This window comes from Haliotis rubra, unplaced genomic scaffold (assembly GCF_003918875.1).
Source record: "Haliotis rubra isolate DU_JTF1 unplaced genomic scaffold, ASM391887v1 Scf258, whole genome shotgun sequence".
Classification (NCBI taxonomy): Eukaryota; Metazoa; Mollusca; class Gastropoda; order Lepetellida; family Haliotidae; genus Haliotis; species Haliotis rubra.
In genome coordinates, this window is record NW_025766647.1 from 164,269 (window position 1) to 189,841 (window position 25,573).

The window sequence follows — 25,573 nt, forward strand, 5'->3', positions numbered from 1 at the left end:
TTATGAAGAAAAACTACATTTATTAAACAAAAGCGATTTCTGAAATTATAGGACATTTTCACAATCATAACAAATCTATACTGAAAAATAACTCAGGTCTTTATCACAAGTTGTACTAAAAACATCAATATGATTGATAAACATCTATTAAAACAATGTAAAACATAATGTTAAAATCATAATAACGTCTGTGTAAAGGTGTTAATCATCGTTACAACATGGTCTTGGTATTATCTCCACATATGAGGAAAGGTTACCGTAGACGACAAAAGGAAACTTAAAAGAAACCAGTTGCTGACATTTAGGTATGAGCTCAACATTCTGCGTTGAGAAAAAACCTTAGTATTTACGCGTTGAAAAAACACGACTATTTCTTCCAGTGTTGTTTCTTCGCAATTCCTTAATAGTCCACACATTGTCAATCATATAGGGTACTGTTCATGTACTGTCTGTCCCTATACGGTCGTGGTGAATTAAGGTATCAAAACATAATAACTGCTGTTCTGCTCATTAACAAAGTCGGGTATTGCAAACCTAAACATTACTCTAAACTACTTGGCTCAAAACAATGTAAATATTTTATAGTTTGATTATCACACATCACATTTGTGTGTCAACATCCGGCCAGTGTACATGTATTGTTGCCACGTCATCGTCCTCGTCTGTCTCTTGTACAGTTTTAGATGTGAACCTGGCTGTTGGGATATACACCTGAGACATTCAGTGACTTATACATGTCTGGTGACCGTCCGTCCAGCGTGGCGTACTGACTTCCAGATATGACATCGTAGTCAGACACTGTTGTAGTTGGTGAAGGTGAAGACACCGTCGGGTTTCCACTTGATCTGGATTTGTCATGGTTTTCGCCGTTCCTGCGAAATAAATGTTCAAAACTGCTTTAAGTGGTGTGTTATATCTCCGTTTACCGAGTGGAAAGTGTGCGACACACCAATTGTTGGAAATGATTATCAGATGTTTTGATAACTGATAAATTACAATTGAGACGTATCAAATCAACATTGTTTGAAATTTGGCTTCAAATTAAATTAAGTAGCTTCCTCGTCTGGAAATGTACAACAGATATTGTTAAATCCTTATAAGGTATGTCAACCAATGCCGTCAAGACTTGAGATACAGTGATGTATTGTACTTCACGTGCGTTTTCCTCCTCCAAAGACACACCCCGCCCATCACAGCAGCCATGGATACCAGCATTGCCAGAGCTCCCAACAAGCCAGCAGACAGAGGGGATATACTTCTGTCCTCGTGATCAAGTGTCCCTGTGACAGCTGGGACGGAATATAGTGGATAATTTGTAATACAATCTATGTATCAAACTAACCTAATCTTGAAATATGAAGACATATGTTTTGCAGGAAAAATTCAATGCGGATGCCTGAAAAAATACCAATATTAACTGACAAAAATCTCCAGATGACATACTTCCTTTGAAGACAAAAGTAGATGCTATTCATAGAACAGTCCTTAGTTCACCTGGAAACACAACATACATCTATATCACATATAATCAGCTCAGTTACAGTCTCCAAACAACAGAGCCGATGACATTTGTATTAAATACCGAATATATCAACAGATCTTCAACAATGCCACTCATACTGTTGGCATTACCTGAAACGTTTCATCTACAACATTTTGTAATCATGCATCTGCAAAATCTTCCCAAGTTTGCAGATGTATAGTTAAGTCTACCACTCAAACTATTTCTACAGTAAAGATCCACTAAACGTGTGCTACAGCCTTCGAGTGAGCGAGTGAGTTAAAACTTTCAGTCACATCGGCAATATTTCAGTTATATCGTGACTAAATCAAGTTATAGTTTATAACGATTAAAAGTAAATTTTTACAATCTGTCAACGAAGGTCAGTTAAACAACCAGATTATCACAGATGCAAATTTAAAACTAGTAATTAAATCTGAAACAGTTTAACTATTGAAGACGATACAATATAAAAACAGGCTGTAGATCGCCAACAACTGTAGGGAGATCACCATACTAGTACAGCCTTCGAGAGCGCCATCATTGAAGAATATCGATGCCATAATACCGTTTTCCACGTCAGCTGTCTTGGAGGACACCGGATTATTTCCACTCTACAAGATTACGTAATGTGCACATATGCCAAAATGTTTCTTTAAACATCCTCACAGAGAGATAATTGCTTGGACAGGCAGAAGTACCGTTAAAATTACTGTCTCAAATATCATCCTTAATACCATCATAGAAGGACTTCCTCGATATCCACAAGGCTGTAGGACAAATAAAGTGATTTCATCTGTCCATCAGTCGGCTTTCCCTTCAATGTCAAGCAATATTCCAGCAGCTTCAGTCTTCGGTGTTTAAAAGTCCCAAATCTTGAGTTACATTCCGCCATACCCATCTACCACGATTTCAAAGAGCGTCTTCCCATTTATGCTCAAGGTTGCAACAACCAAGGAAGCAGTAGTGAGTGAGTGAGTTTAGTTTTAAGCCGCACTCAGCAATATTCTTTCTATATGACGGCGGTCTGTAAATAATCGAGTCTGGACCAGACAATTCAGTGAGCAACAGCATGAGCATCGATTTACGTAATTGGGATACGATGACATGTGTTAACCAGGTCGGCGAGCCTGACCACCCGATCCCGTTAGTCGCCTAGACAAGTATGGGTTACTGAAGACCAATTCTGACCCGAATCTTAACAGGCCAAGAAAGCGGTAACCCTTTAGTAGACATGTGGAGGTCATTTCATAATTTGATTCATCAGTGACAAAAAGGAAGCTATTCCCTATTTATTCTGGTGAACAAATGACTGGCCTTTGCGTATGCTTTTGACAGATGTCACCAGCCGTACAGGATACACTCACCCTTTCTCGAACACCTTGGTAGTGATTCGAAAACAAAATCCTCTGTCATCGTATCTCATCATTTCAATCACTGCATTGTCTGGTTCATTCTCGATTATTTAGTGACTGTCGTCATACAGCATATATCGTGTGCGTGATCATGCACTAATATAGGCTGACGTGTACAATCAACTCTGATTTTAGCTGTGTTTCTCATGGACGTGGACAGATTTGGTTGCAAGATTAAGAAATACAAGGGCGTTCATCGTGAAGGATTGATGCATAAATATTGAGATGTAATGTGTCTGTGAAGTCTGTCAAATTACAGTGCGGAATGTTGACTGGCAGGCAACATGTTGAAAGGCGGGTAATGTCTTCCAGTTAAAGCGCATGTACCTATGTAAGCATTTAACAGACTGTATGTGGACTAGGTGGCGTTTGTTTGAAATTTGCAGCTTTGCCTGTCCAAAGGTACTGTTCACTGAACTCTTAAAAACGATTACATTTATCACACATTTGTCAGGACAAGTCGTGGCGAGGTGTACCCAGAAAAGTAAAAAGTTATCCAAAATATGATCACATGTTTCGGAATTTCAGATTTAAGATTTAACAAGCATAAACGATTAACTTCGTACGTCGAGCAGAATTCAATGCATGCTTCCGACCATAAAATGTTTTTTGGGGGGATTGTTTTCAGTGGTCTCTTCACATTAATTACTGTTACCTCTTATCGCCTTTTTACTTAAGTTGTCTGATTAACGGATGACTGTCAAACCTTAATGACACCAGGTGTTCGTGAAAAGGTAATCGTTCTCTGTCCAACAAATCAAGGCGGCAATGTCAGATAAAAACAATATGATTTCAGCATGGCTCGTTTTACAGGTGTATAAAATTGACTCTTATCCCTTTACTTCCCTTTACTTCCCTTTACTTCCCTTTACTTCATTTGACTTATTGCCGACAAATCGTGCAGTTATAACAGGCCAACTGTTTGTGCATCAACAAATTTCCTTTCAAAGGTGTTCTTCGGATTACATATATCTGTTGATTCCTACCTTGCGTGCAGTTGTCTCCCTTCCACCCTGACAGACATCCTGACTCACACCGACCTGTATCCTGGGGACAGATGCCCGCCCTTTCCTCGCACATCCGGGCTCTGCAGTAACCCTCACAATTAGCTCCGTACTCAACACCCAGGTTACATGCTGTGAATTGGAAATGAATCAATTATATAACACATAAAATGTTATTAACGAAACAACAAAAAATAAAAATACTGAAACGAAAAGATGGCATCATGAGGATTTGTTAAGGGCGGTACAACACGTGGACATCGAATATGAAGACAAGTTCTAATTGTCTGACCCGGACGTTGTACCCTATTCTGATGAAAGTCTGCAGCACCCTGATTTGCCTTTTGCGATGGATTTCACGACCCTTTTTATGGATCAATCAATCGCGTACTCCCGTGGTTGATCTGAAGGGAAAGGGCTGTCAACATCAATGTATTACCACCACACTGTGGCTTCTACCTGTTCCAGCCGCACCAGTTATACACAATCCTTGGAAATCTAGTAGACCACAATTGCATGATACCTAGGATGTTATAGAGAGATTAAACGTGTCAAAATCACAAATGCCACCAAGAGTAGTGGTTTGTGGCGCTGTTGTGTTCGGCATGTGGAAGCTATCGGATGTGTTTAATGTTATGTTATACACGTTCGTATGGAGAATGACTGTCATCATCGCCCTATTTGTTCTGCTACTTGTATTGACATTTAAATTTTCTTATCATCTACCTTCTGTGCAGTCAATACCCTTCCAACCGCGTCTGCAGCCACCTTCACACATTCCAGTCACGTGGTCACAACTGTCTGATGAGGATTCGGCGCACTTCCTTTCAGAGCACATTTTGGAACAGCCGTTGCCGTAGGAACGTAGGCATTCTGTGAATAAATGACACCAGGCCAACGCTTAGACATTAAAAATGGATTATTCTGATACAAACACATTTAAATTAAAAAGGAAACTCAGTGAGTTGCGTGATTATGAATCTCAGGAAATTCTAGATTTGTTTCATTTCGGGTTTCTGCATCAGAGAAAGCGATAGGCGGAAGGGAAATGATAGGTTTAGAGATTTGAAATGGACTAAAATCACACATGCAATGAATGTAATACAGGAATAGTATGTTTGGATCCATTTGATGAATACATCTTTAACCACACATTCTTGCGGCCTATTAGTGAAGATACGTTTTACCCTTTGAACAGTCTGTTCCATTCCATCCTGCCTTACAGCCTCCAACACATTCCCCTGTCACGTGGTCACAGCTAGAGTTGTCACCCTTGCAGTTTCTATTTGGGCAACTCTTTCTACAGTTGGCACCATAGTGGCCAAAGCGACACGCTAAAAGACATAACAATGCAAAATAACATCGTTGCGAGTACATTATAATGATTCATAAGTAATTCGTGACATTTGTTTTTAATAGGCCACCGTTAGTTCACATAGAGAGTGAAGAACACACGTATTTCAAGTAGGTTTGCAAACAGTACGGACCTGTATCACACGCTGCTGTTGTCCATCCAGGTAGACACACTCCACTGGGGCAGATGCCGCTCACGTAGTCGCACACCTCGCCGTCACAGTGGCAGTAGTTGTCACAGTCAGCGCCGAAAGTACCATTGCTACACACTGTTAATGATCATGAAAGAAGACATTTAGGATGCAGCTGACTAAACCCTTTCAACATCCATAACAAACCTCGATCGATATAATTCCATCTATATAAATTATTATCATGTACTTTTTAACACAATCAAATACTGATGATACCAAGTGTCCCCTCAAGGCACAGTCAGCGCCGAAGGTAGCATTACTACAAACTGTTATCGAATGAAAGAAAATTAAAACCCCTTCCACATCCACACGAAATATCGACAGATTATACAGTTCCAACTATGCATATAATTGCATGTGTTTTGTATTAGTGATGATATCAGGTGTCTCTTTAAGCTTCATCATGTTGGCCTTGATAACATCAGTCGATGGATGAGAACACATTGTCACACCAATTATATGAAGTGCCGCCAACTGATTATGATTAGAATCTGACCACACCAAATATAGTGGTGTTTCCAATTGTTAGATTGTTTTTTCTCACATATCACATGTGTTTATCAGCCGCTGAAAATATCTCATAACTTTTGCTTAACATGTTATATTCATGATATCCGTGCAACAAGTATATTTTATGTCAATTGCATATATCAGTTTCACACATGATCGAATGTAAGTAACAAAGGCTCGATTGCCTACATCCGTGACATTAAAACTTGATTCATTCCCAGTAATTTTATCTACAATAAGCAGGGAGGAAATGAAAACGGTCATTTATGAAGCTATTAGTATGAGTAGTTATGTATGTGTCGCTATCCGGTAATTTTGAATGGGGAATCCTATGTTAAATTTTTCGATAAAAAGAGGTACCCCAATTAGCGAGCCCTGCCGCGGCGAGCGACAGTCGCCCACTAATTAAACACCTCGCCGCGTAGGGTAAACACCAGTCCCGGGAAGCTAGCGGGAAAAGTACACAGACATCGAGTCGAAAGTAAACAATATACGTACTCGCGAGAACCATAAAACATACAGACATACAAACACCGAACTCATTGTATATTTCGCGATGGATACGAAACAATATCAGTGGGTTATTGTCGCCAAGCCACCACAACGGTATAGAGCGCATTTCGACGACGAAGTCGTGTTGGGATGTAGTCAACGTTGGTATTATTCAAAAGGAGTGTGTGCGCCATCTGGAAGAGAAGCTGCGATATCGACCCGTGGACATTCCGGACTCATGGGAAGCCCGTGCACATTTATATATTCTCGGACAGCGTACAATCACCGTAGTCCTTACATCATAGCGGACAGGAAATGAACTTACCAACAGAAGTGGACGAAATAGACTCTGAGAGAGTAACGGCATATTTGGAATACTATCTATCGTGCGCCTATGCCTTAGTGGTATGGAAATTCATAAAAAGTATGAGAGGGAGACAGAGCACGATTTCGATACATTTTTCTTACGTCTATGAAAGCGATTGACGAAGACGCGGTTATTCTGAAGTGGCGTCAGTACGTGGATGGTGATCCGTATCTACGAGTCATCTCTCCATTATATTTTCTGAAATATCAATGTAGAGACTACCGAGACACCAGTATCAAAACCGACCAGTGGATGAACCATATCAAACGCACGGTTAAACGTTGGTGTGAAAGTATAATCATGCAGGTTGATTATCATCAGAATACTACGATCCCAGGAAACCAGGCGCTTTGGCTGGGTGAACAAAATTTTATGCCGCTCTGAAGCATCGTAACCCTAATGTCTCTTCTCATAGCGTACGAAGATGGATGAGAACGCAAGACGCCTACAACCTACATCGTTTACCAAAGAAACGATTTTCAAGAAATAAAGTCATCGTGGGAGGAATGTACCTACAAGCAGACGGAGACTTATGCGACGTTTCTAGGTTAGGGCAAGACAACGATGGAATTAAGTATATTCTCACCGTAATCGACTGCTTTTCGAGGTATGTCTGGGTCCGACCTATGGTAAATAAAGAATCAAACACGACTGCCAAAGCGATGAGGGAACTATTGTCATCCATGGAGAAACCGCCATACAGTCTAAGAACGGACAAAGGAAAGGAATTTAATAATCAAACACTGCAACGGATTTACACTCTCTATTTAACGTCAAACATTTTGTTACGCAAAACTCAGACATTAAAGCGAACTACGCCGAACGTTTCATTCAGTACTTTGAGATCTATGATGTATAGATTCCTCACGTACAAGCATACCCATAGGTACATCGACGTATTACAAGACCTTGTTTATAATTACAACCATCGCCCGCACAGGAGCCTGAGAGGAAGAGCACCCGTGGAAGTGAAACCATCAAAGCGAAGCTAGCATATGGTTGGATATATACGCGGACAAAGCGAATATCAAACCTCTACGAAACAGCAACTTTGCATTTAAAGTAGGAGACCACGTCAGAGCATCATTGGTCAAGAGAACGTTCGAGAAGGAATACGAACAGAAATGGTCGGGAAGAAGTGTTTAGGATACGTCAGCGACAACTCAGAGACAATATACACGTATATTGGATAGAAGACCTTCAATCCAATCCCATTAAAGGATCCTTTTATCAAAAACGAGTTGCAGAAATATCCTCCACGATCCCAACGAAGTGAATTGGCGTGTTGAACAAATACTCAAAACGAAATACGTCGGTAAGAAAGGAAGTAAGAAAAGGACCAAACGTGTTTTAGTGAAGTGGTTGGGATATCCAAAGAAATTCAATTCATGGATCGACGCTGACCAAATCAAGAACGAACACGTATTGAAAGAATGGCGTTAACAACGGAATGGATTGTGACTAAGAGCGACGATAAGCGTCGAGTATTTTCCTGAAAATAAACCTTATAAATTTTCAGTGCACCTGAAACAACCACTCAGACTGAACGGACATTGGACCATATCACTACGAAGTATACGCCAGAAGGAAGAACGCCAATAAGAAAAGAGATGTTTTGAATGGAATGTTGTATATATTCTGTTCCATTTGCGAACCGATCAGAGTACACGGTCAACGTCAACCTCTGTTGAGACGAGTGCAACAGTCAACAGCATCGACGTGGAAGGCTACGTTCTCCGATTCCTACGACATCGGCGTGAGAGTGATTAACGATACCGTGGAAGCGGTTGGATGTTTATATAACGGACGCCTGGGGCAATCCAGCCACTTTTCTGACGGACATTTCGTCTATCACTCTGCAGTTGAGACCATATCCTTTAACATTTTAATGTTATGGATGTCGACGACGCACTACCAAACGCAGCAGACAGGATGTATGTTCCGAATGCAAACACGTGGAAGAAATATTACGGCGATGCGTAGCGACGCGGGAAAATAAACCCTATTTTCACCAAAACAATAACTCCAGAAACAATGTCACGACTATGTCACCAGTATCCGCATCAAATCCGATGATCATCAACTCACCATGTGACATGTCATCTCTCCGAAGCGCGTGTCGAACGAGTGGTAGACGTCGCCAAGGGATATAAACCTCGTGAGTCCGGTAGAACAGGCAGTAGAACAAGCCAAGTCGGAAATCGAACACAACCTGACATCGTCTCCAAGGTAGCTATAAACGAAGGTATGATGATTAAAATAAGAGGTCGCAAGCACGGAGGAGGCAGTTGGAAGAAGACCCTTACGAAAAGGCGGACGTCACGAACAAAAATCCGCGCCAAGAAGAAAAACGAAGAAAGCTCGAAAGCAGAAAAAACGGAAAGGCGAGGAAAATATCACATACGGGAAAAAGCGAAAACAGGAAATCGCTCTCATACAGAGATATATTTAGCTAATTATGTCTACCATATTCTCTTCAGAGTCCGGATTTTCAGCGAAACCCAACCACCAGAACTGGATCTATTTAGTCTACCCCGACGCAAACGGCAGTAGAAAGGACGTATCTACAAGACTGTCGCCCTATTTCTCCCCTGTCCGGATCAGCTCCTATCGAATTTCACATTAGCGGACAAAACAGTCTAGATTACATAGATCTCAGGCATTTCGTCCTTATCGTCAAATGTCACGTGACCAAAGCAGATGGGGACCAACCTGACCCTCGAGGGACGAATGCTCTCCGGTCAATCTTTTCTACACTCACTATTCTCTCAAGTGGACGTCTGGCTGCGGGGACGCCTCATCAATTCCACAAACAATCATTATCCGTACAAAGCTATCATTAAAACGTTGTTAAATACAAACGAAGTCGACGCCAATTCCAAGCTGACATCGCAACTATTCGTCAAGGACACGGCAGAAAGCATGGACGTTACAAAGCCAAACTCGACTAACAGAGGAATGTTCGAAAGACACAAGCTTATATCGGAGAGTAAGAGTTTCGACATGGAAGGTCCTATTATGCACGATCTCTTTCAGCTGAGACGCTACATCATGAACTAGATCGGCGTGCAAGTGAAACTATACAGATCCCCTCCGAGCTTTCTCTTGATGGCCACCAAACCGGATGAAAATTACACGGTACACACATAGACGACATCGTCCCTTCGCATCATGAGAGTCGAGGTGAACCCGGCGTCATATCTACGGACACAACACGCTCTTTCTACGACAACGGCTAAGTATTTTTACCCTCGCACGGAAGTGAAAATGATGTCCATACCCAGAGGTCAAGTGGCGTTCACGTACGATAATATCTTTCAAAGGCGTGCGACCCAATAAGGTGGTCGTAGGCTTCGTACCTTCCAACGCAGTAGCTGGAGATTATAGTGAAATCCCTTCAACTTCGCCAACTTCGATCTATCTCAGATAGCTCTACTGCGACGGTCGAAACGTCGGAGAATCGGGACCTATGAAACTTCAATTCGACAAAACGCGAGGTCAAAACATGATGATGGCATTAAGCTAATCTCTTCCGGTTCAACGGGTGTTGGACGGCTGACGGAGGAGGTATCGATTCACAAAAGCAGTGTCTATCTAGATAGGACGGATTTCGATGGGGATACGCCCTATCGTCTTCCCATTGGAACCCGTCTTCGGACGGAAGCCACGAACAATCCTATCTAAATCTACAAAACAAGGCAACCTCCGCCTGGAAGCTCAATTCGCGACTGCTCTTCCGGAAACGGTCACGTGTATCGTGTACGCGGAATTCGGGGTGGATTTCAGGTCGATAAAACCAGGAATGTCATAGTGCGAGAGAGAGAATGAACAGACAGAAGGAATGTTATGTATACCGATATATACCGAGGCATTAGCTGTATTGTCTCACTACTGTGTCTACCATTAAAGCGTGTGCAGCAACGACGATATGACGAGTACCGCAGCGAGACAGAGCGCCGTCTGCTGATACTACAGATGATGACGTTGAAGTGGCGTCGACGACCTTACCTCTACTCGCCCCAACCACTATTTTCATTAGCGGTGCTACGCAAGCGGGGAAGTCAACCTTCACCAAGAGATTGATAGAAAATGTTGACGCCATGTTCGAAAGAAAAGTAACGAAAATACTCTATTGTTATTCCGTGTGGCAAGATATCTACGAGTCATTGGAAAGAAATGCCCGAGAAAATGCACATCATCCGCTCTTAGAATTCCACAAAGGATTATCATGCGAAGAGAGTGTAAATGAATGGGCGAATTCTACTGAACACAAACTAATGATAGCCGACGATCTGATCGACCAAGCATCACGTGACCCGACAATGTGTAAAGTCTCTACGACTCTCGGGCACCATAAAGACATAACGGTGTGTCTTCTCAGCCAAACACTCTTCCTCTCCGTCGCGTATTGGAAAGTACGCCAGGACCATATCTTTAAATTCTCATTACATCGTACTATTTAAAAATAGACGCGATACCTCTCAAATATCAACGATTGGACGACAGATCCTACCCGGGAAGGTGAAGTTTTTTCTGGATGCGTATGAAAAGGCAACGAGTAAACCGTTTGGGTATTTGATCATAGATCTGTCACCGAGAGGCGACCCGCGCTACCAGCTCAGAACCAACATATTCCCGGGTGAGGTGTTGACGGTATACGAAGCGTCCTGATAATCACCATGTCCCATCCGTTATCATCGGCGAGCGCGTTTCTGCATTTTATCAAAGATGCGCCGACGGACAGACAGCGGAAGTCGATACTGAACCTGATGACCAATGAGCAAATGGACGTACTGAGCGAAGTGTGTGTAAACATCTTATTCGGAAACATCCCAATTCCGCCCTATCTTAAGGAGAAGCTCAGACGCAAGAAAAGTCAGTTGAGAAAGATCGCCGACAGGAGAATAGGACGCTCTACCACCAAACGCCTCCTGTTACAAATCAGACATTTGTTGCCATTAATAATTAGTCTATTGAAGCTTAGATCCGAATCTGCACTCGAAGACGACGCATCAGAACAAGACGGGCACTATGGCACAGGAGATGGTTCTGATTCCGAAGGAGAAATATGAACGAACGCTCAACGAGCGATGCGTCCATCTGCATGAGGAAAGAGCGAAAGATAACAACGTACGAGTGGATGACAATGACAACTCAACGCCATCAAGTCATTACGACGAGACTACAACGGAACAACAGCAAACTGGGAAAAAACGCAAATTCCCCGCATGTCAATCGACTATGTATTACCACCCAAAAGCGAAAAGAATGAAGACTCATAGCACCAGCTACCCCAATAGCGTTGGTCATCAACACTGGATACGATATTGAAGGAATACTACACCACGAGCCGAACGGATACATTATATCAGTGACTATCCTCGCATGTATCACGAATCGACTGTGCTAATACAGTTTGTAAATAGCTCCGTGTACAATCGTAGCGCTACTTCTCTATTTGTGTATATGAGTGGTGTACATAACTTACTATATATTCTGTTTGACCTAACTATGTATCCGTATTTAAGACGTGTATACTTCTCTTTTCCATTGATTGTATACTACTAATGAACAATATCAAGTATCACGAATCCACTGTATGAATAGTGTTTGTAAATAGGACGATGTGAAATCGTGGCGTTACTTCTCTATTTGTATATGTACATAGTGGTATACATATTCTGTTTGAGGTATCCATGTATCCGTAGTTAAGACGTATAGATAGATAAAATAAAACTCATAAACACAAAAGTACATAATAGTTGTATTTTATTTATATAGATATATAGATATACACCAACACCAAGGATATATGTATAAATATATATGGATCCACATTTCTGACCAGACCAACACGTGAGATTACAGATCAACATTATCTGGAAACGGGTTTCAAAGTCAAACATAACGGTTGAGTCGTCACTCCGTCAGACATCACCATTCGTTTCGCGTAGAAATACGACAGTCCCGAGCGCCTTTGCTGATATGTATACATGGTATTATTTCTACTTCTGAAACGGGTATTGACAATCGATCTCGACATTCCATCGCGCAACACGGACCGATAGAGATTCATTAGGTCGTGAACCTTTCTCTTGTTCAACAACGGTAGAACGGTTTCCTGGACACGAGCAGTTGAGCCGCCTCTCTCACGTCGTGATCTGATTTGTGTCGCTTCACTACCACGCTGTACGTGGGTTTGATGTCCCCGATCTTCTCAAACAGCTGTAAATAAAGAAACATAATAATTAAAAAAATAAAAAATAAAAAATAAAAATATTTGTGCAATCATCCAATGTTCCTTTAACACGTGCCTAAGAGATAATTGCTCTGATAGAAATGAACAATTGCTGCGAGCGAGCGTTTGTGTTTCATATACCGTTAAATAAGCTAATATATATATATATATATATATATAATACATCTTAAGTTCTCCCCCCTACCCATGCCCGCGCGTGCACACACACGCACGCATATCTCTCTCTCTCTCTCACACACACACACACACACACACACACACACACACACACACACACACACACACACACACACACACACACACACACACACACACACATTAAATCGAGAGAAAAGTTAATATATAATTGTTACGTCCTTACCCTTTCTCGCAACATTTTCCGGGAAGCCCGGGTTTCTCGAGCGTTTGTGACTATAACCGCAAAACTATTGTCTCTCTAATGTTCACGCCAACCACGCTCTCCCCGTGCGCGCACGCACGCACACACACACACACACACACACACACATTCGTGCGAAACATAGGAAAATAGTGACATTTCATATACCGTTCAATAAAGCTACAATATAATTAACACATCTTAAGTTTTCCCCCTACGCATGCCCACGCGCGCACGTGCACACACACACACACACGTGCGCGCGCACACACACACACACACACACGATCCAATGTTTCTTTAACACGTGCCTAAGAGATAATTGCTCTGATAAAAATGAAAAATTGCTGCAAGCGAGCGTTTGTGTTTCATATACCGTTAAATAAAGCTAATATATAATACATCTTAAGTTTTTCCCCTACCCATGCCCGCGCGTGCACACACACGCACGCATTACACACACACACACACACACACACACACACGATCCAATGTTCCTTTAACACGTGCCTCGCGCGGATTAAATGTAGAGAAAAGTTCACACACACACACACATATTGTTACATGTTAAGTTGTATCTACCTATCTCGCGACTTTTTCCGGGAAGCGCAGGTTTCTCGATGATGCAAATGTATATTTTTGGATGTAGATGATACCTCCATCGATCTTGATTGAAATCTTTCTGGAGATAGTGTCCTTTAAAGTGACATAGGGCACGTTTGGGTTGCCGAACTCGTCGTAGTCATCGTCGCTGTCATCGCTTAACAGGATAACATCGCTTTCAGTTTCGCTGGTAGCGTCATCGTCGAGTCTGTTCTCTGTTTTTTGAGTAAGATTACTCAGCGCGTAGACATCGTCATCATCATCATCATCGTCATCACAGATCACGATATCAGTATCTTGTGAGGAGCATTCGGGTTCGTTCTTCCAGCTCACCGCTGGTCGCTTTTTCGTTTTCTTCGAAGAAGAACTCGATTCAGCTACTTGGGGTGCCTTACGTTTCAAGTTCTACAGTTTGGTTGTTCTGTTCATACTATAAGACCGCGTGTATGTCTAATTAATTAACAGCGGTGTCATTAAAATACTTTTAGCTACGTGTCTATATCGGACGTCTGTGTACTTTTCTCGCTAGCGTCCCGGGACAGGTGTTTACCCTACGCGGCGAGGTGTTTAATTAGTGGGCGACGGTCGCTCGCCGCGGCAGAGCTCGCTAATTGGGGTACCTCTTTTTATCGAAAATTTTAACATAGGAATCCCCATTCAAAATTACCGGATAGCGACACATACATAACTACTAGTATGATTACAATTCACTGATATGCATTTGCTGAAAGAACAGCATAATAGAAGTTGACAGTAAGAGAATTTGCTTGTTTACCCCAAACCTCCACCTCACAGAAATCCATGACAGGCACAGTTATGCCTGCTAGTTCGTTGTTGACAGTTGTTGTGTACAGGACCAGGTTGCGACCTTCACCAGAACACGTGACCTTCAAAACATCAGGTATGTCTGTCCCGTCTCTGTTCCCTGTCACGTTGTAGCAGTTGACTCCATTAGTTGGGAAAGCGGCAGTGTCAGCTATGTAGATCTGGATACCATTCCGACGAACTTTATCTGACAATGTTATAATTCAACATCATCCGTGTATACATGCATAAATATTACAGAACTTTATAGAAACAATTTGAGCCCATTGTACTTCCATATGGTTGATTGGGTGAATGTATGTTATAATTTGATAGTGTTATGAGAATATGTTTTTATTAATATACTGTATATTATTTAACTTTTAGTTATTATGGGTCACAAAAGTTTAAAGTTCTGAGTGTGGATTTGAACTCAACTTGGATCTTCAACTGGGGCTGTGTAATTTCACCTGTTAAGAGTAAGCTGGAGTTGCCTCCCTTTCTTTGCTTCCAGTTTTCGATAGGATGTTGTATGTGATGGACGAGGCTCACGTGGGCGATGACTCTTTAGTCACTGAGATGTGGCATACAATCAAGGGAGATCACTCCTACAGCCTTACCTAGGTCAACACGACCTGGCGCATGAAACTGTCATTACAACTACTTCACACTGTGAGCTATGAAACGATAGTGGTATGACGTGGCCTCTGCTAGAATTTACCAGAACAGTATAATACTAATAGGTATATAAGGCATGGTTGCTGAGATAAGGTGTGTGTGTGTGTGTGTGTGTGTGTGTGTGTGTGCGTGCGTGCGTGCGTGCGTGCGCGCGCACTTTGGATTTACGCTCATGATCTGTCTGCTGACATCGATGTTTCACCACTCGAGAGACCTACCACTCGTCTTCATTGAACTTTCAACAGCTGTCAACAATCATTACATCCGTTTTTACTGGGAGTATCAAAACTTTGGTCAGTTAATATTTCATATTTGTAACCCAATATTTTAGATTTGTGATCCAATAGTATTGTGTTAGAAATCTGTACTGCCATTCATTGTAACTTTGTTTATTCAATTTACAATTAAATATTAATGACTCGTCTGTGTTTTATTTTGCTGGTATAAAGGGCGACTAACAAGCCTTTGACCTCAGTAATGTTTAAACCGCAACACTTAGAAACAATTTGAGCTCGTTATACTTCTATATGTCTGACTGGGTTAATGTATGTTATTACTGGCAGTCATGCTCGTTTGATATTCTAGTCTAGAACATAAGCAAACCTTGTTCTGCAAAGATATATTTCGGGGTACGAAATAGGTTATAGTCTTTCAAGATGTGTACACTCATGTACATAAACTGCGGCACTATTGATGTAATGTATTAACTTAAATGTGAATAGCTGTATGGATTCTAAATACAACGAAGGCGGAGTATAAACAAGGCTGCAGTACAGGTGTTCATGGGAAACTGAATGGCTAGATGTGTCTAATGTATTCATAGAATGGTTATAGCATCAAATGGTGTCACATGTACTTCCAGTACTCACAGTCTGTCCTGAAGTATACTGTGACTTGACGTATTCTGACCATCTCCCCAAGATCCACTCTCCACCATGCCTCTGTTATAGAGTTGTTATAGTCTGAATGAAAACACTCTGCTTTCCAACTGTCTGCTCTGTTGTCACCATTTACAACCTTGCCTGGATTCCTGCTGGCATAGACTGAGCTGGCTGATGTGGTTTTGTTAAGTGCTATATTGCCTGTTTTAAAAGACAAGGCGCGTTAATTCTTGCTTCTAACCATCTGATTAAAAGGTCTAAGAGATACCCAGTAACACAAGTAAATATCACTGGGAAAAAATGTCCACATTTACAAGCTTGGAAATGTCTTGGAAAGATGATGTTTCCAAGACATTTCCAATTTTGGAAAGATGATGTTTCCCAAGACATTTCCAATTTTGGAAATATGGGATTGGGGAGCATGGAGATGTATGGAAAACAGCCATGTAATAACTGAACCAAACTCATTCCCTCTACTAGTGAAGGCCGTGTGGGATTAGTTAAAAAAACAAACCCAGTCGATCATGCGTCATTATCCTCTTTACATAAACAACTTGCCCGACTGGCAAAAAGAGGATACCTCCGTTTTGCCTCAGTCCGCCCGTGTGTGGACAACATCAGCAATTATCTATTAACGAGTTCATGATATTTCGTGAATACATCAATTGCATAACACCATCTCTGACCATAAACCCAAACGGCCCATCCCTTGTGACAGGTGTTAATTAGACGGTACCAATTAGAGAATGTATTCTACAACGATATGTCTATTATTCCCTGGCAAGGGTTCACTTTTATGACATGTAATAAACCCTGCCCAGTCAGTCGGTGAATCCGGTAAACTTTTATTTACACCATGATGTAACGTAGGTCTATGTAATTTGTGTTTATACAAACAGTGACAAGGGAAACATTATTTGCGCTTCTGTGGATAACAGTAAAACATACACTTAAAACAGTATTTTAGAAAATGCTAGCCATACTAGGGGCAAATTTGACAGTCAATATCAATTTTTGACACTTAGAACATGAAGGATGCAGATGAGTGAAGTTATACTATTATATAGAATTGGTTCCCAGTTGATCGCATAGGACGGCGAATAGAAAACACTTACTTTAAACATGATCCCAACTTTCAAAAAATTCGTCAAAAAACTTCATGCGTCAGATGCAATTAGATTAATATAAAACACAAATGGATAATATCAAAATACGGCCTATTCCTGCAGTTCTCATGATATGTCACATGCAAGATGCATTATGTATATCAACAATAAGAACTCGAACAGAACAAAAGATGCGTGAAATAGTCTATACACTAATGGGGATCCCTGGGTTGAGGAGAAATTGAAAGATGTGGTAGTAAAATCCTTCCTAAATTTCCAAAAATGTCCAAGCCTTGGAAATATGATATTTCCAATTTTATAAATTTTTGGAAACATGATGTTTCCAATTTTGAATTTTTTGAAATATGATATTTCCAAATTGGAAATTTTTGGAAATCACCATTTTTTTCTTGTGTATGGGTTGTCATCACGTGACCTGACGTCATGGTAGATACTTTATGTTAACAGGCTAACAATGTTGGGTTATTACTAACGTTCACAATGGCATCGCGAGATAATACCAATATCAACACGGAAAGATTATGAAAGATAGTCTGGCATTAAATGATATGGTGTCATTTTTAAACATAACTGAGGATGACCTTTGTGTCCAGGTAAAGATGACTTTCATAAGTTAGTGTCATGTGTTTCCAGTTGTTCATATGGAACTACGGTTTCTGTATTAGTTAGTGCGATCCAAATTTTCCTTCTCGCGAAACACTTAGACTTTTGTTTAATCAATTAGTACATAGACAGTGTGTTCCCATTGACAATCCAACAGTTAACATGCTTCATTGAAAATAGCAACATAAATAGTGCCCATGTTACATGAGACGTCTTTCAGAAAGACAGGATGTCTTTATAATACTTTCATATAGCATTATCTACTGTGATACAAATTTTAGTGTAAAATGTACATATACTCATTCTTGTTTGTGTTGATTCTTGGGACATTTCATAACGAACAGGGGAAAACCTTACGATTCAAGCGTGATGACAAGTAGACGGCTACAAATTCTTCATATCGAAATGATACAGACTGTATTTCACTTGCTTCACTATGCATCGGATATTCAAAGACAACAGGGTCCCATTTCATAACAACATATTAACTTCTCCGTAAATATCGTTTCCCATATTATATTAGAGCCTTTCCAACTCAGACATAAGATGTGTGCACTACATGGACGAACTGATGAACAAAGTGCCAGGGCTACAAACATTTTCGTACCTGTCGTCCCAAAAGCATTTAAAGCAGTTTTAAACTTACCACTCTATCAATTGTAGAATATGTGATCTTTTAAGGTATGGCTAGATTTGTCCAAATTGCTGACAACTGAAGTGATGGTGTAAATCCAGCTAGGAAATGTACTGAAGTCCCCATGGTCCATAGTTTGGTAATCTACCTTTAGTTGTTGGCAATCTATAGCCCGTGTTTTATACTGTATTGTCTTCTTTAATTGGAATGTTTTAGCTTTGCTCGCTAGTTTTATCTTCATATCATAACTTGAAAACATTGTTTTATGGTAACAAGCTAGTTTTAAGTATACATCCGTGATAGACTAGCTATTTTACTGTCCTTTGCAGACAGTTAAGTATATACGTTTGTTTTTATTTCATGTATATATTTACAAATTTACAAATTTCATAGTCACGATATTGCCAAAATACTTAACTCACTCACTCACTTAACTTTACTTTTACACTTTATTAACATAATGACGGTTGACAGATAAAGACGTTAGTGAACATTTATTATTTTAATCCTGAACTGAAGCATACATCTAGTAATCATGCCCTGAACTGTAAATAACTTTACAATAAAATATTGCTGTTTGAGATCAACAAATGTAGTAAGGTTTCAGATGCTCTGATTATCGATATTGCTTACTTTTGTGACAAGTCAGTCCTGACCAATCAATGTAACAATCTTCTGGACTACAGCCACTTGTAGTATTACACTTGTCCATAGGACAGTGGCACTGGTAACGGCACTCATAGCCGTATGTTCCTTCAGGGCAGATGCCTGTAACAGAAGAATTGCATAAGAGATAGACAGTGACACTGGTAGCCTTATGTACCATCAGGACAGCTGTCTGTAACAGAAGTATTACATCAGAGATAGACAGTGACACTGGTAGCCTTATGTACCATCTGGACAGCTGTCTGTAACAGACGTATTACATCAGAGATAGACAGTGACACTGGTAGCCGTATGTACCATTGGTACAGGTAACACTGTAGTGTAGGATATGCTGTAGTACAGACAACACTGTAATATAGGTTACGCTGTAGTACAGGTAACACTGTACTATAGTTAGCGCTCTAATAGTTGCAGCACTGGATGTAGTAGGTAATGTTGTGGTACAGGTAACACTGTACTGCAGGATATGTTGTAGTACAGACAACACTGTAATATAAGTAATGCTGTAGTACAGGTAACACTGTAGTGTAGGATATGCTGTAGTACAGACAACACTGTAACATAGGTAACGCTGTAGTACAGGTAACACTGTACTATAGTTAGCGCTCTAATACTTGCAGCACTGTATGTAGTAGGTAATGTTGTATTGTGGTACAGGTAACAAAGTACTGTAGGTAACGCAGTGGTGTCGATTACACTGCAGTATACGTAACATTGTACTTTAGGTAATGCTGTTGGTAAATGTACCTATATGTAGTAAAGGCAACGTTGTATGTGATAGTGTATGTAGCAATGTGTGTAGCATAGCTAACACTGTGTGTAGTATAGGTAACACTGTGTGTAGTATAGGTAACACTGCGTGTAGCATAGGTAACATTGCGTGTAGTATAGGTAACACTGCGTGTAGTATATGTAACACTGCGTGTGGTATATGTAACACTGCGTGTAGTATAGGTAACACTGCGTGTAGTATAGGGAACACTGCGTGTAGTATAGGTAACACTGCGTGTAGTATAGGGAACACTGCGTGTAGTATAGGTAACACTGCGTGTAGTATGGGTAACACTGCTTGTAGTATATGTAACACTGCGTGTAGTATAGGGAACACTGCGTGTAGTATAGGGAACACTGCGTGTAGTATATGTAACACTGCGTGTGGTATATGTAACACTGCGTGTAGTATGGGGAACACTGCTTGTAGTATATGTAACACTGCGTGTAGTATAGGGAACACTGCGTGTAGTATATGTAACACTGCATGTAGTATATGTAACACTGCGTGTAGTATATGTAACACTGCGTGTAGTATTGGTAACACTGCGTGTAGTATATGTAGCACTCCGTGTGGTATAGGTAACACTCCGTATAGTATATGGAAGACTGTTTAATTTTAGGTAACACGAAATCATTCATAATTTTCGCATGTTGACATTGTTGTTACAGTAAGTCACTTCGACATATGTCTGTATGTCAACAACGTGAGCTAGGCTGTACATGTATTCAGCCATGTATCATAGCATCAAGATAAGTTTACAAATATTGTTCGTTTGTACATACCACTAACCGTTACATTCACAAAAGCATTATGAATATGTATTTACTGCCGAAACATTCCCAATAAACATTTGATGGGGTCAAAATAAAACAATGTCCCCAGCCTCTCGACTGTTTCATATATACAGTATATGACATGGGAAAAACGTAAGGAGAGACACAAAATATGATTTCTGACGGAAAGATAATAAACGTCAAAGAGATAACATAGCAACAGTGCCGCTCCATGTTCAGCTTGCACTATCAGGACTGATGACGGTTGACAAAAATATTTCAGAAGGAATACATCACCTGGAAAACATGTAGTTTGCCTGAGAAGATTGTGGACCTCTACTGTGTATTAGATATGCGAACACCCGTTACTTCGTTCATTAAGCAGCACAGTGTATAGTTGTCTCTACATGATCAGATGCACTTACACCAGTTCTGGCTTCATCAGAGGATAAGCTTCTTTTTGAGTTAGTGATTGGGTTGGGACTTCAACGTGGGGAACGCTTTCACCACTAGGCTACCCCATCATCTCACTTCTTGTGGGGCTTTGTTGACAGTATACATGCCTTAAACAACAGCATGCTTAAATTAATGGTGACGTAACGCGAAAAGACTATTTCACTTTTCACGTATGCATATATGTCTGCTTCTACTGGTCCGGACTTTGTCAACTGACCAGTCGTTGTTGTGTCCCTCTACCCTGACACAGTCCACTGACCAGTCGTTGTTGTGTCCCTCTACCTTACAACAGTGCACTGACCAGTCGTTGTTGTCACTCGGACGCCGATTACCAGGACAAAGCAACTACAATTGAATGTGTTTTGAGAATGTTCAATAGTCAAGGTCGTCAAATAATTTAGAGACATTACCTGACACCATGTCCAGCATGGAGACACAGAACAGCATCCCGAGCACGGAGACCTCCATGTTGCACAGTGAACAAACCAGGAAGCGTATTGTTGTGACCTCATAAACACCACAAGCACGTTATTAGCTCGACTTCTAAGTGGAAACTCTCAATACGACACAAACAGTTAGCTGAACACATTAATTCCTGCTCTTTTATTATGGGTCTAAAACGCTGACTGATTTACAATCCAGGACCCACCGGCATAAAATGATTTTAGTGCTGGATCTATCTTAAGTGTGTGTTGGTGTATAAGAGTATCAGCTTGGCCAAGGTCCCTTTGTGCAAGAGATGTATCACAATGCATACCCAGCACTGATAGATATACAGGTATCCATAGCGGTGTTGGAAAGGTTGTCATCAGTCCAGGACATGTAATGGCAACATATATATATATACCCAATGTGATAAGACTGCACAAACACCCCTATTTACCAGGACCGGTACAACATAAGTGTTCGCTGTAAATGAGTATTGGACAATCGGGAAGGATTACTTATCATTACAGACACACAGATGTAATGTATGATTACATGAGGTACTTGGTGTAACGTGACAAACATGTTGATTGTGTTTTGTAAACAACCAACACAGATGAAAAGACTGGGCATAAACCAATGAAGGTTGGTGGTCACATGATCATAAATGGGTCAGCACATGTTCCAAATCAATCATTTGATCACATTTTCAGAAAGTATTGTCATCACCTGCAGAGTCAGAGAGGATTAGTGTGACAGAGTCTTTGTGTCCGTGTGTGAGAGTTGTCTTAGAGACTGTGTGCTAGAATGTTTGCAATAGGGAGTTTGGGAGTTAGGAACACAGACCCTCGTGTCTTTGAGATGACCCCCGACTCGAAATGCTTCAGAGTACAATACATAATGACAAGGCCGGACACTTCGGTGCACCCCACCCGCCTGCTTTGCGGATCGCTACGATACCATCGCATGCAGTCGTTTTAAACTTATTGTAAACATATTCATGGATGATTGGCCTGTCGAGCACCATTTATGACACCTACCAATTCTTTATTGTAATTTCTGAAAGTCGATAGAAACCCGAATTTGACTCTCTACTAAACGATCGTGACACAAATGGATGACGATATGTCCACATAAAGGGGGTGTGGTGGGGGTGGTCGAAGCAAGCACTGCGATTGGTCAACGCTTGCAAATCTGCACATTTTTCAGAAATTCGCGGGAATTTTAACTTTATCGACTGCTTGGCTTGGAGTGTAAAAATGTTTTGTTCCAGCAATGTCTTCTCAAGAAAAAGCATCAGTTGTAAATGTCTCTTTAACAAGAATCAATCAACTAATTTTTAAATATTTTTTTTAAAATCTTTAATCCTCGCAAAGACACGAGGGCCTGTGGTTAAGGAGTGTGATAAAGAACGCCGTACTCAGCAGTATTCCAGCTATATGGTGGCGGTCTGTAGATAATCGAACCTGAACCAGACAATCCAGTGATCAACAGCATGAGCTTCGATGATATGTGTCAACTAAGTCAGCGAGCCTGACCACCCGATCCCGTTAGTTGCCTCTTACGACAAACATTCAAATATTAATTAGTGCGCGAGAGTGTTGTCTGTGAGAGTGTTTGTGTGAGGGAGTGATTGTGTGAAGGGGTAAATATGAGAGAGTTTAAATAAGAGAGAGAGAGAGAGAGAGAGAGAGAGAGAGAGAGAGATACCATGCCGTGTGTGTGTGTTTGTGAGAGTCTGAGAGAAATGTTCGTGGGCGAGAGAGTGTGTGTGTGTTTAAGAGAGAGAGGCAGACAGAGAGAGTGTGTGTGTGAGAGAGAGAGAGAAAGTGTGAGAGAAAGTGTACGTGGGAGAGCGTGTGTGTGTGTGTGTGTGTGTGTGTGTGTGTGTGTGTGTGTGTGTGTGTGTGTGTGTGACAGAGGGGGGCGGGGGGCGGTGGGGTAGCCTAGTGGAATATAAGTGGCGTAAAACCATACTTCCTCACAACTTCCTTTATGAGATCTTTCGTGTTCTCATATCTGCTGCAGTTCGAGTTTCATCCTCTTGGCACCAGAATCCTTTGATAATGGGTCAGAAATCTCAGACTCCCTGACAGAGATGATTGGTTTGCCCGCACCATGCCGTGGGTAACCCAGTTAACCGGGTTTGCCTATCTTACCTTAAGTGCCTCTGTTGTCGTGAGTCATATTACTTCCTTCTTAGGACAAGTAGCAGTAAATTCAAGAGGTCTGCATCTTCCTTGTGCACTTTTCCTTGTAAAACTGGGCTTAAAATTTATTCGTGTGTATTTGTGACAGAAACTGTCCATTAATGGCATTAATGCATTGATTCGTTGCTAATTCTTCCTGTTGATTTACAACAAGCATGCACTCAACACTCATTGGAAATACTTGACAGGTATATCCAGCCATTACTGACACCGTAAAATATCTTGCCCAATGCAGTATCAACTCGTGCGCAGATACATAGGCTAGGTTAATAGTGTTATTTGCTTGTTACTCTATTTCAACAGTCTTTCTTTATTCCACCTTGAGAGAGAGAGAGGAGGGAGAGAGGGGAGAGGAGGGGGTCTAGGTGCCTGACCGCTCAGTGGTCTAGCCGCGCCAATTAACACTTATCAGAGGGTACACAAAGTCCGCAGTCTACACTACCAGTTGTCCAACTTCCATTTTTTAGTGGAAGTCGGACAACTGGTAGTGTAAACTGCGGACTTTGTGTACCCCTCTGATAAGTGTTAATTGGCACGGCTCCCACGGTCGAAAGCTATGATTACACAATGCCATTTAGAAAGTGGTAAAATGTAACATTTGTTATATTTGGGATTACACTTTCTTAGTAAAGTACAAATTCTAGTACTATTTGAGTTGAGCCCCATCCGGGATTCGAACTCACACGCTCAGAGTCAGGCACCTAATCGCCAGCTAACAAAGTCAGATGCCTGGACCGCTTGGGATTACACTTTCTTAGCCAAGTGCCAATTAACACTTATCACAGGGGTACACAAAGTCCGCAGTGTACACTACCAGTTGTCCGACTTCCATTTTTGTGGAATATGTTACATTGTTTGTTTTGTTGTATTTCAGCAGTATGACAGATACTGTGTGTATAATATCATAAAAACACAACGATTGCATGTATTCATAAACAAATGTGAATGATTCAGTAAAACGTACATGGCAACTTTGTCATATTTGGTTCCTGCTATTATTTTACCAATTCAAAACAACCATTTTGATTTTTTTCCCGTCATCTTGAACAGAAAACCCACACTCTATGAAGTTTAACTTTCTCCTTTCTTCCTTCATGAGATCTTTCGTGTTGTCATATGACATGTTGCAGTTCGAGTTTCATCCCCTTTCCACCAGAATCCCTTGATAATGGGTCAGAAATCTCTTTGCGCCTGACAAAGATGACTGTTGCTGTGGGTAACTGGGATTGCCTAGCTTACGTTAAGTGCCTCTATATGGTCGTTAGTCAACCTTCCTTTATAGGTGGACAAGTAACAGTAAATTCAAGAGGTCTACATTTTCCTTGAGCAGTCCAGACTTTATTCTGTTAAACTGGGCTTTAAAGTAAGTACATTATACCCATTAGTTCGGGTATTTCATGTTAATTATTTCATATCCCTTTAAAGTCAAAGAACATAAAACTGTGCAAAAGTTCGAAGTCTGC

General features: G+C 41.0%; 1 protein-coding gene across 1 annotated transcript; it reads right to left on the minus strand.

The window, feature by feature from the left end:
• On the minus strand, positions 1-22,001 carry LOC124279865. Its single transcript, XM_046715742.1, has 10 exons — positions 21,885-22,001; positions 19,438-19,572; positions 16,429-16,641; positions 14,853-15,089; positions 5,408-5,542; positions 5,108-5,254; positions 4,647-4,793; positions 3,903-4,052; positions 1,151-1,289; positions 1-872 (listed from the first exon to the last, which is right to left on the minus strand). The coding sequence occupies exons 1-10, from the start codon at positions 21,940-21,942 to the stop codon at positions 680-682; spliced, it is 1,554 nt and encodes a 517-aa protein (XP_046571698.1). The 5' UTR covers positions 21,943-22,001; the 3' UTR covers positions 1-679.
• Positions 22,002-25,573: the final 3,572 nt, after the last annotated feature.

Bases quoted from the DNA above. Each gene is read 5' to 3' on its own strand.
- LOC124279865 (XM_046715742.1), bottom strand. From the start codon at position 21,942: ATGGAGGTCTCCGTGCTCGGGATGCTGTTCTGTGTCTCCATGCTGGAC. The intron at 16,642-19,437 runs GTAAGCAATATC...CTTTTAAAACAG, and splicing joins AGGACTGACTTGTCACAAAA to GCAATATAGCACTTAACAAA. The intron at 873-1,150 runs GTACAATACATC...TTTATTTCGCAG, and splicing joins AGGAGGAAAACGCACGTGAA to GAACGGCGAAAACCATGACA.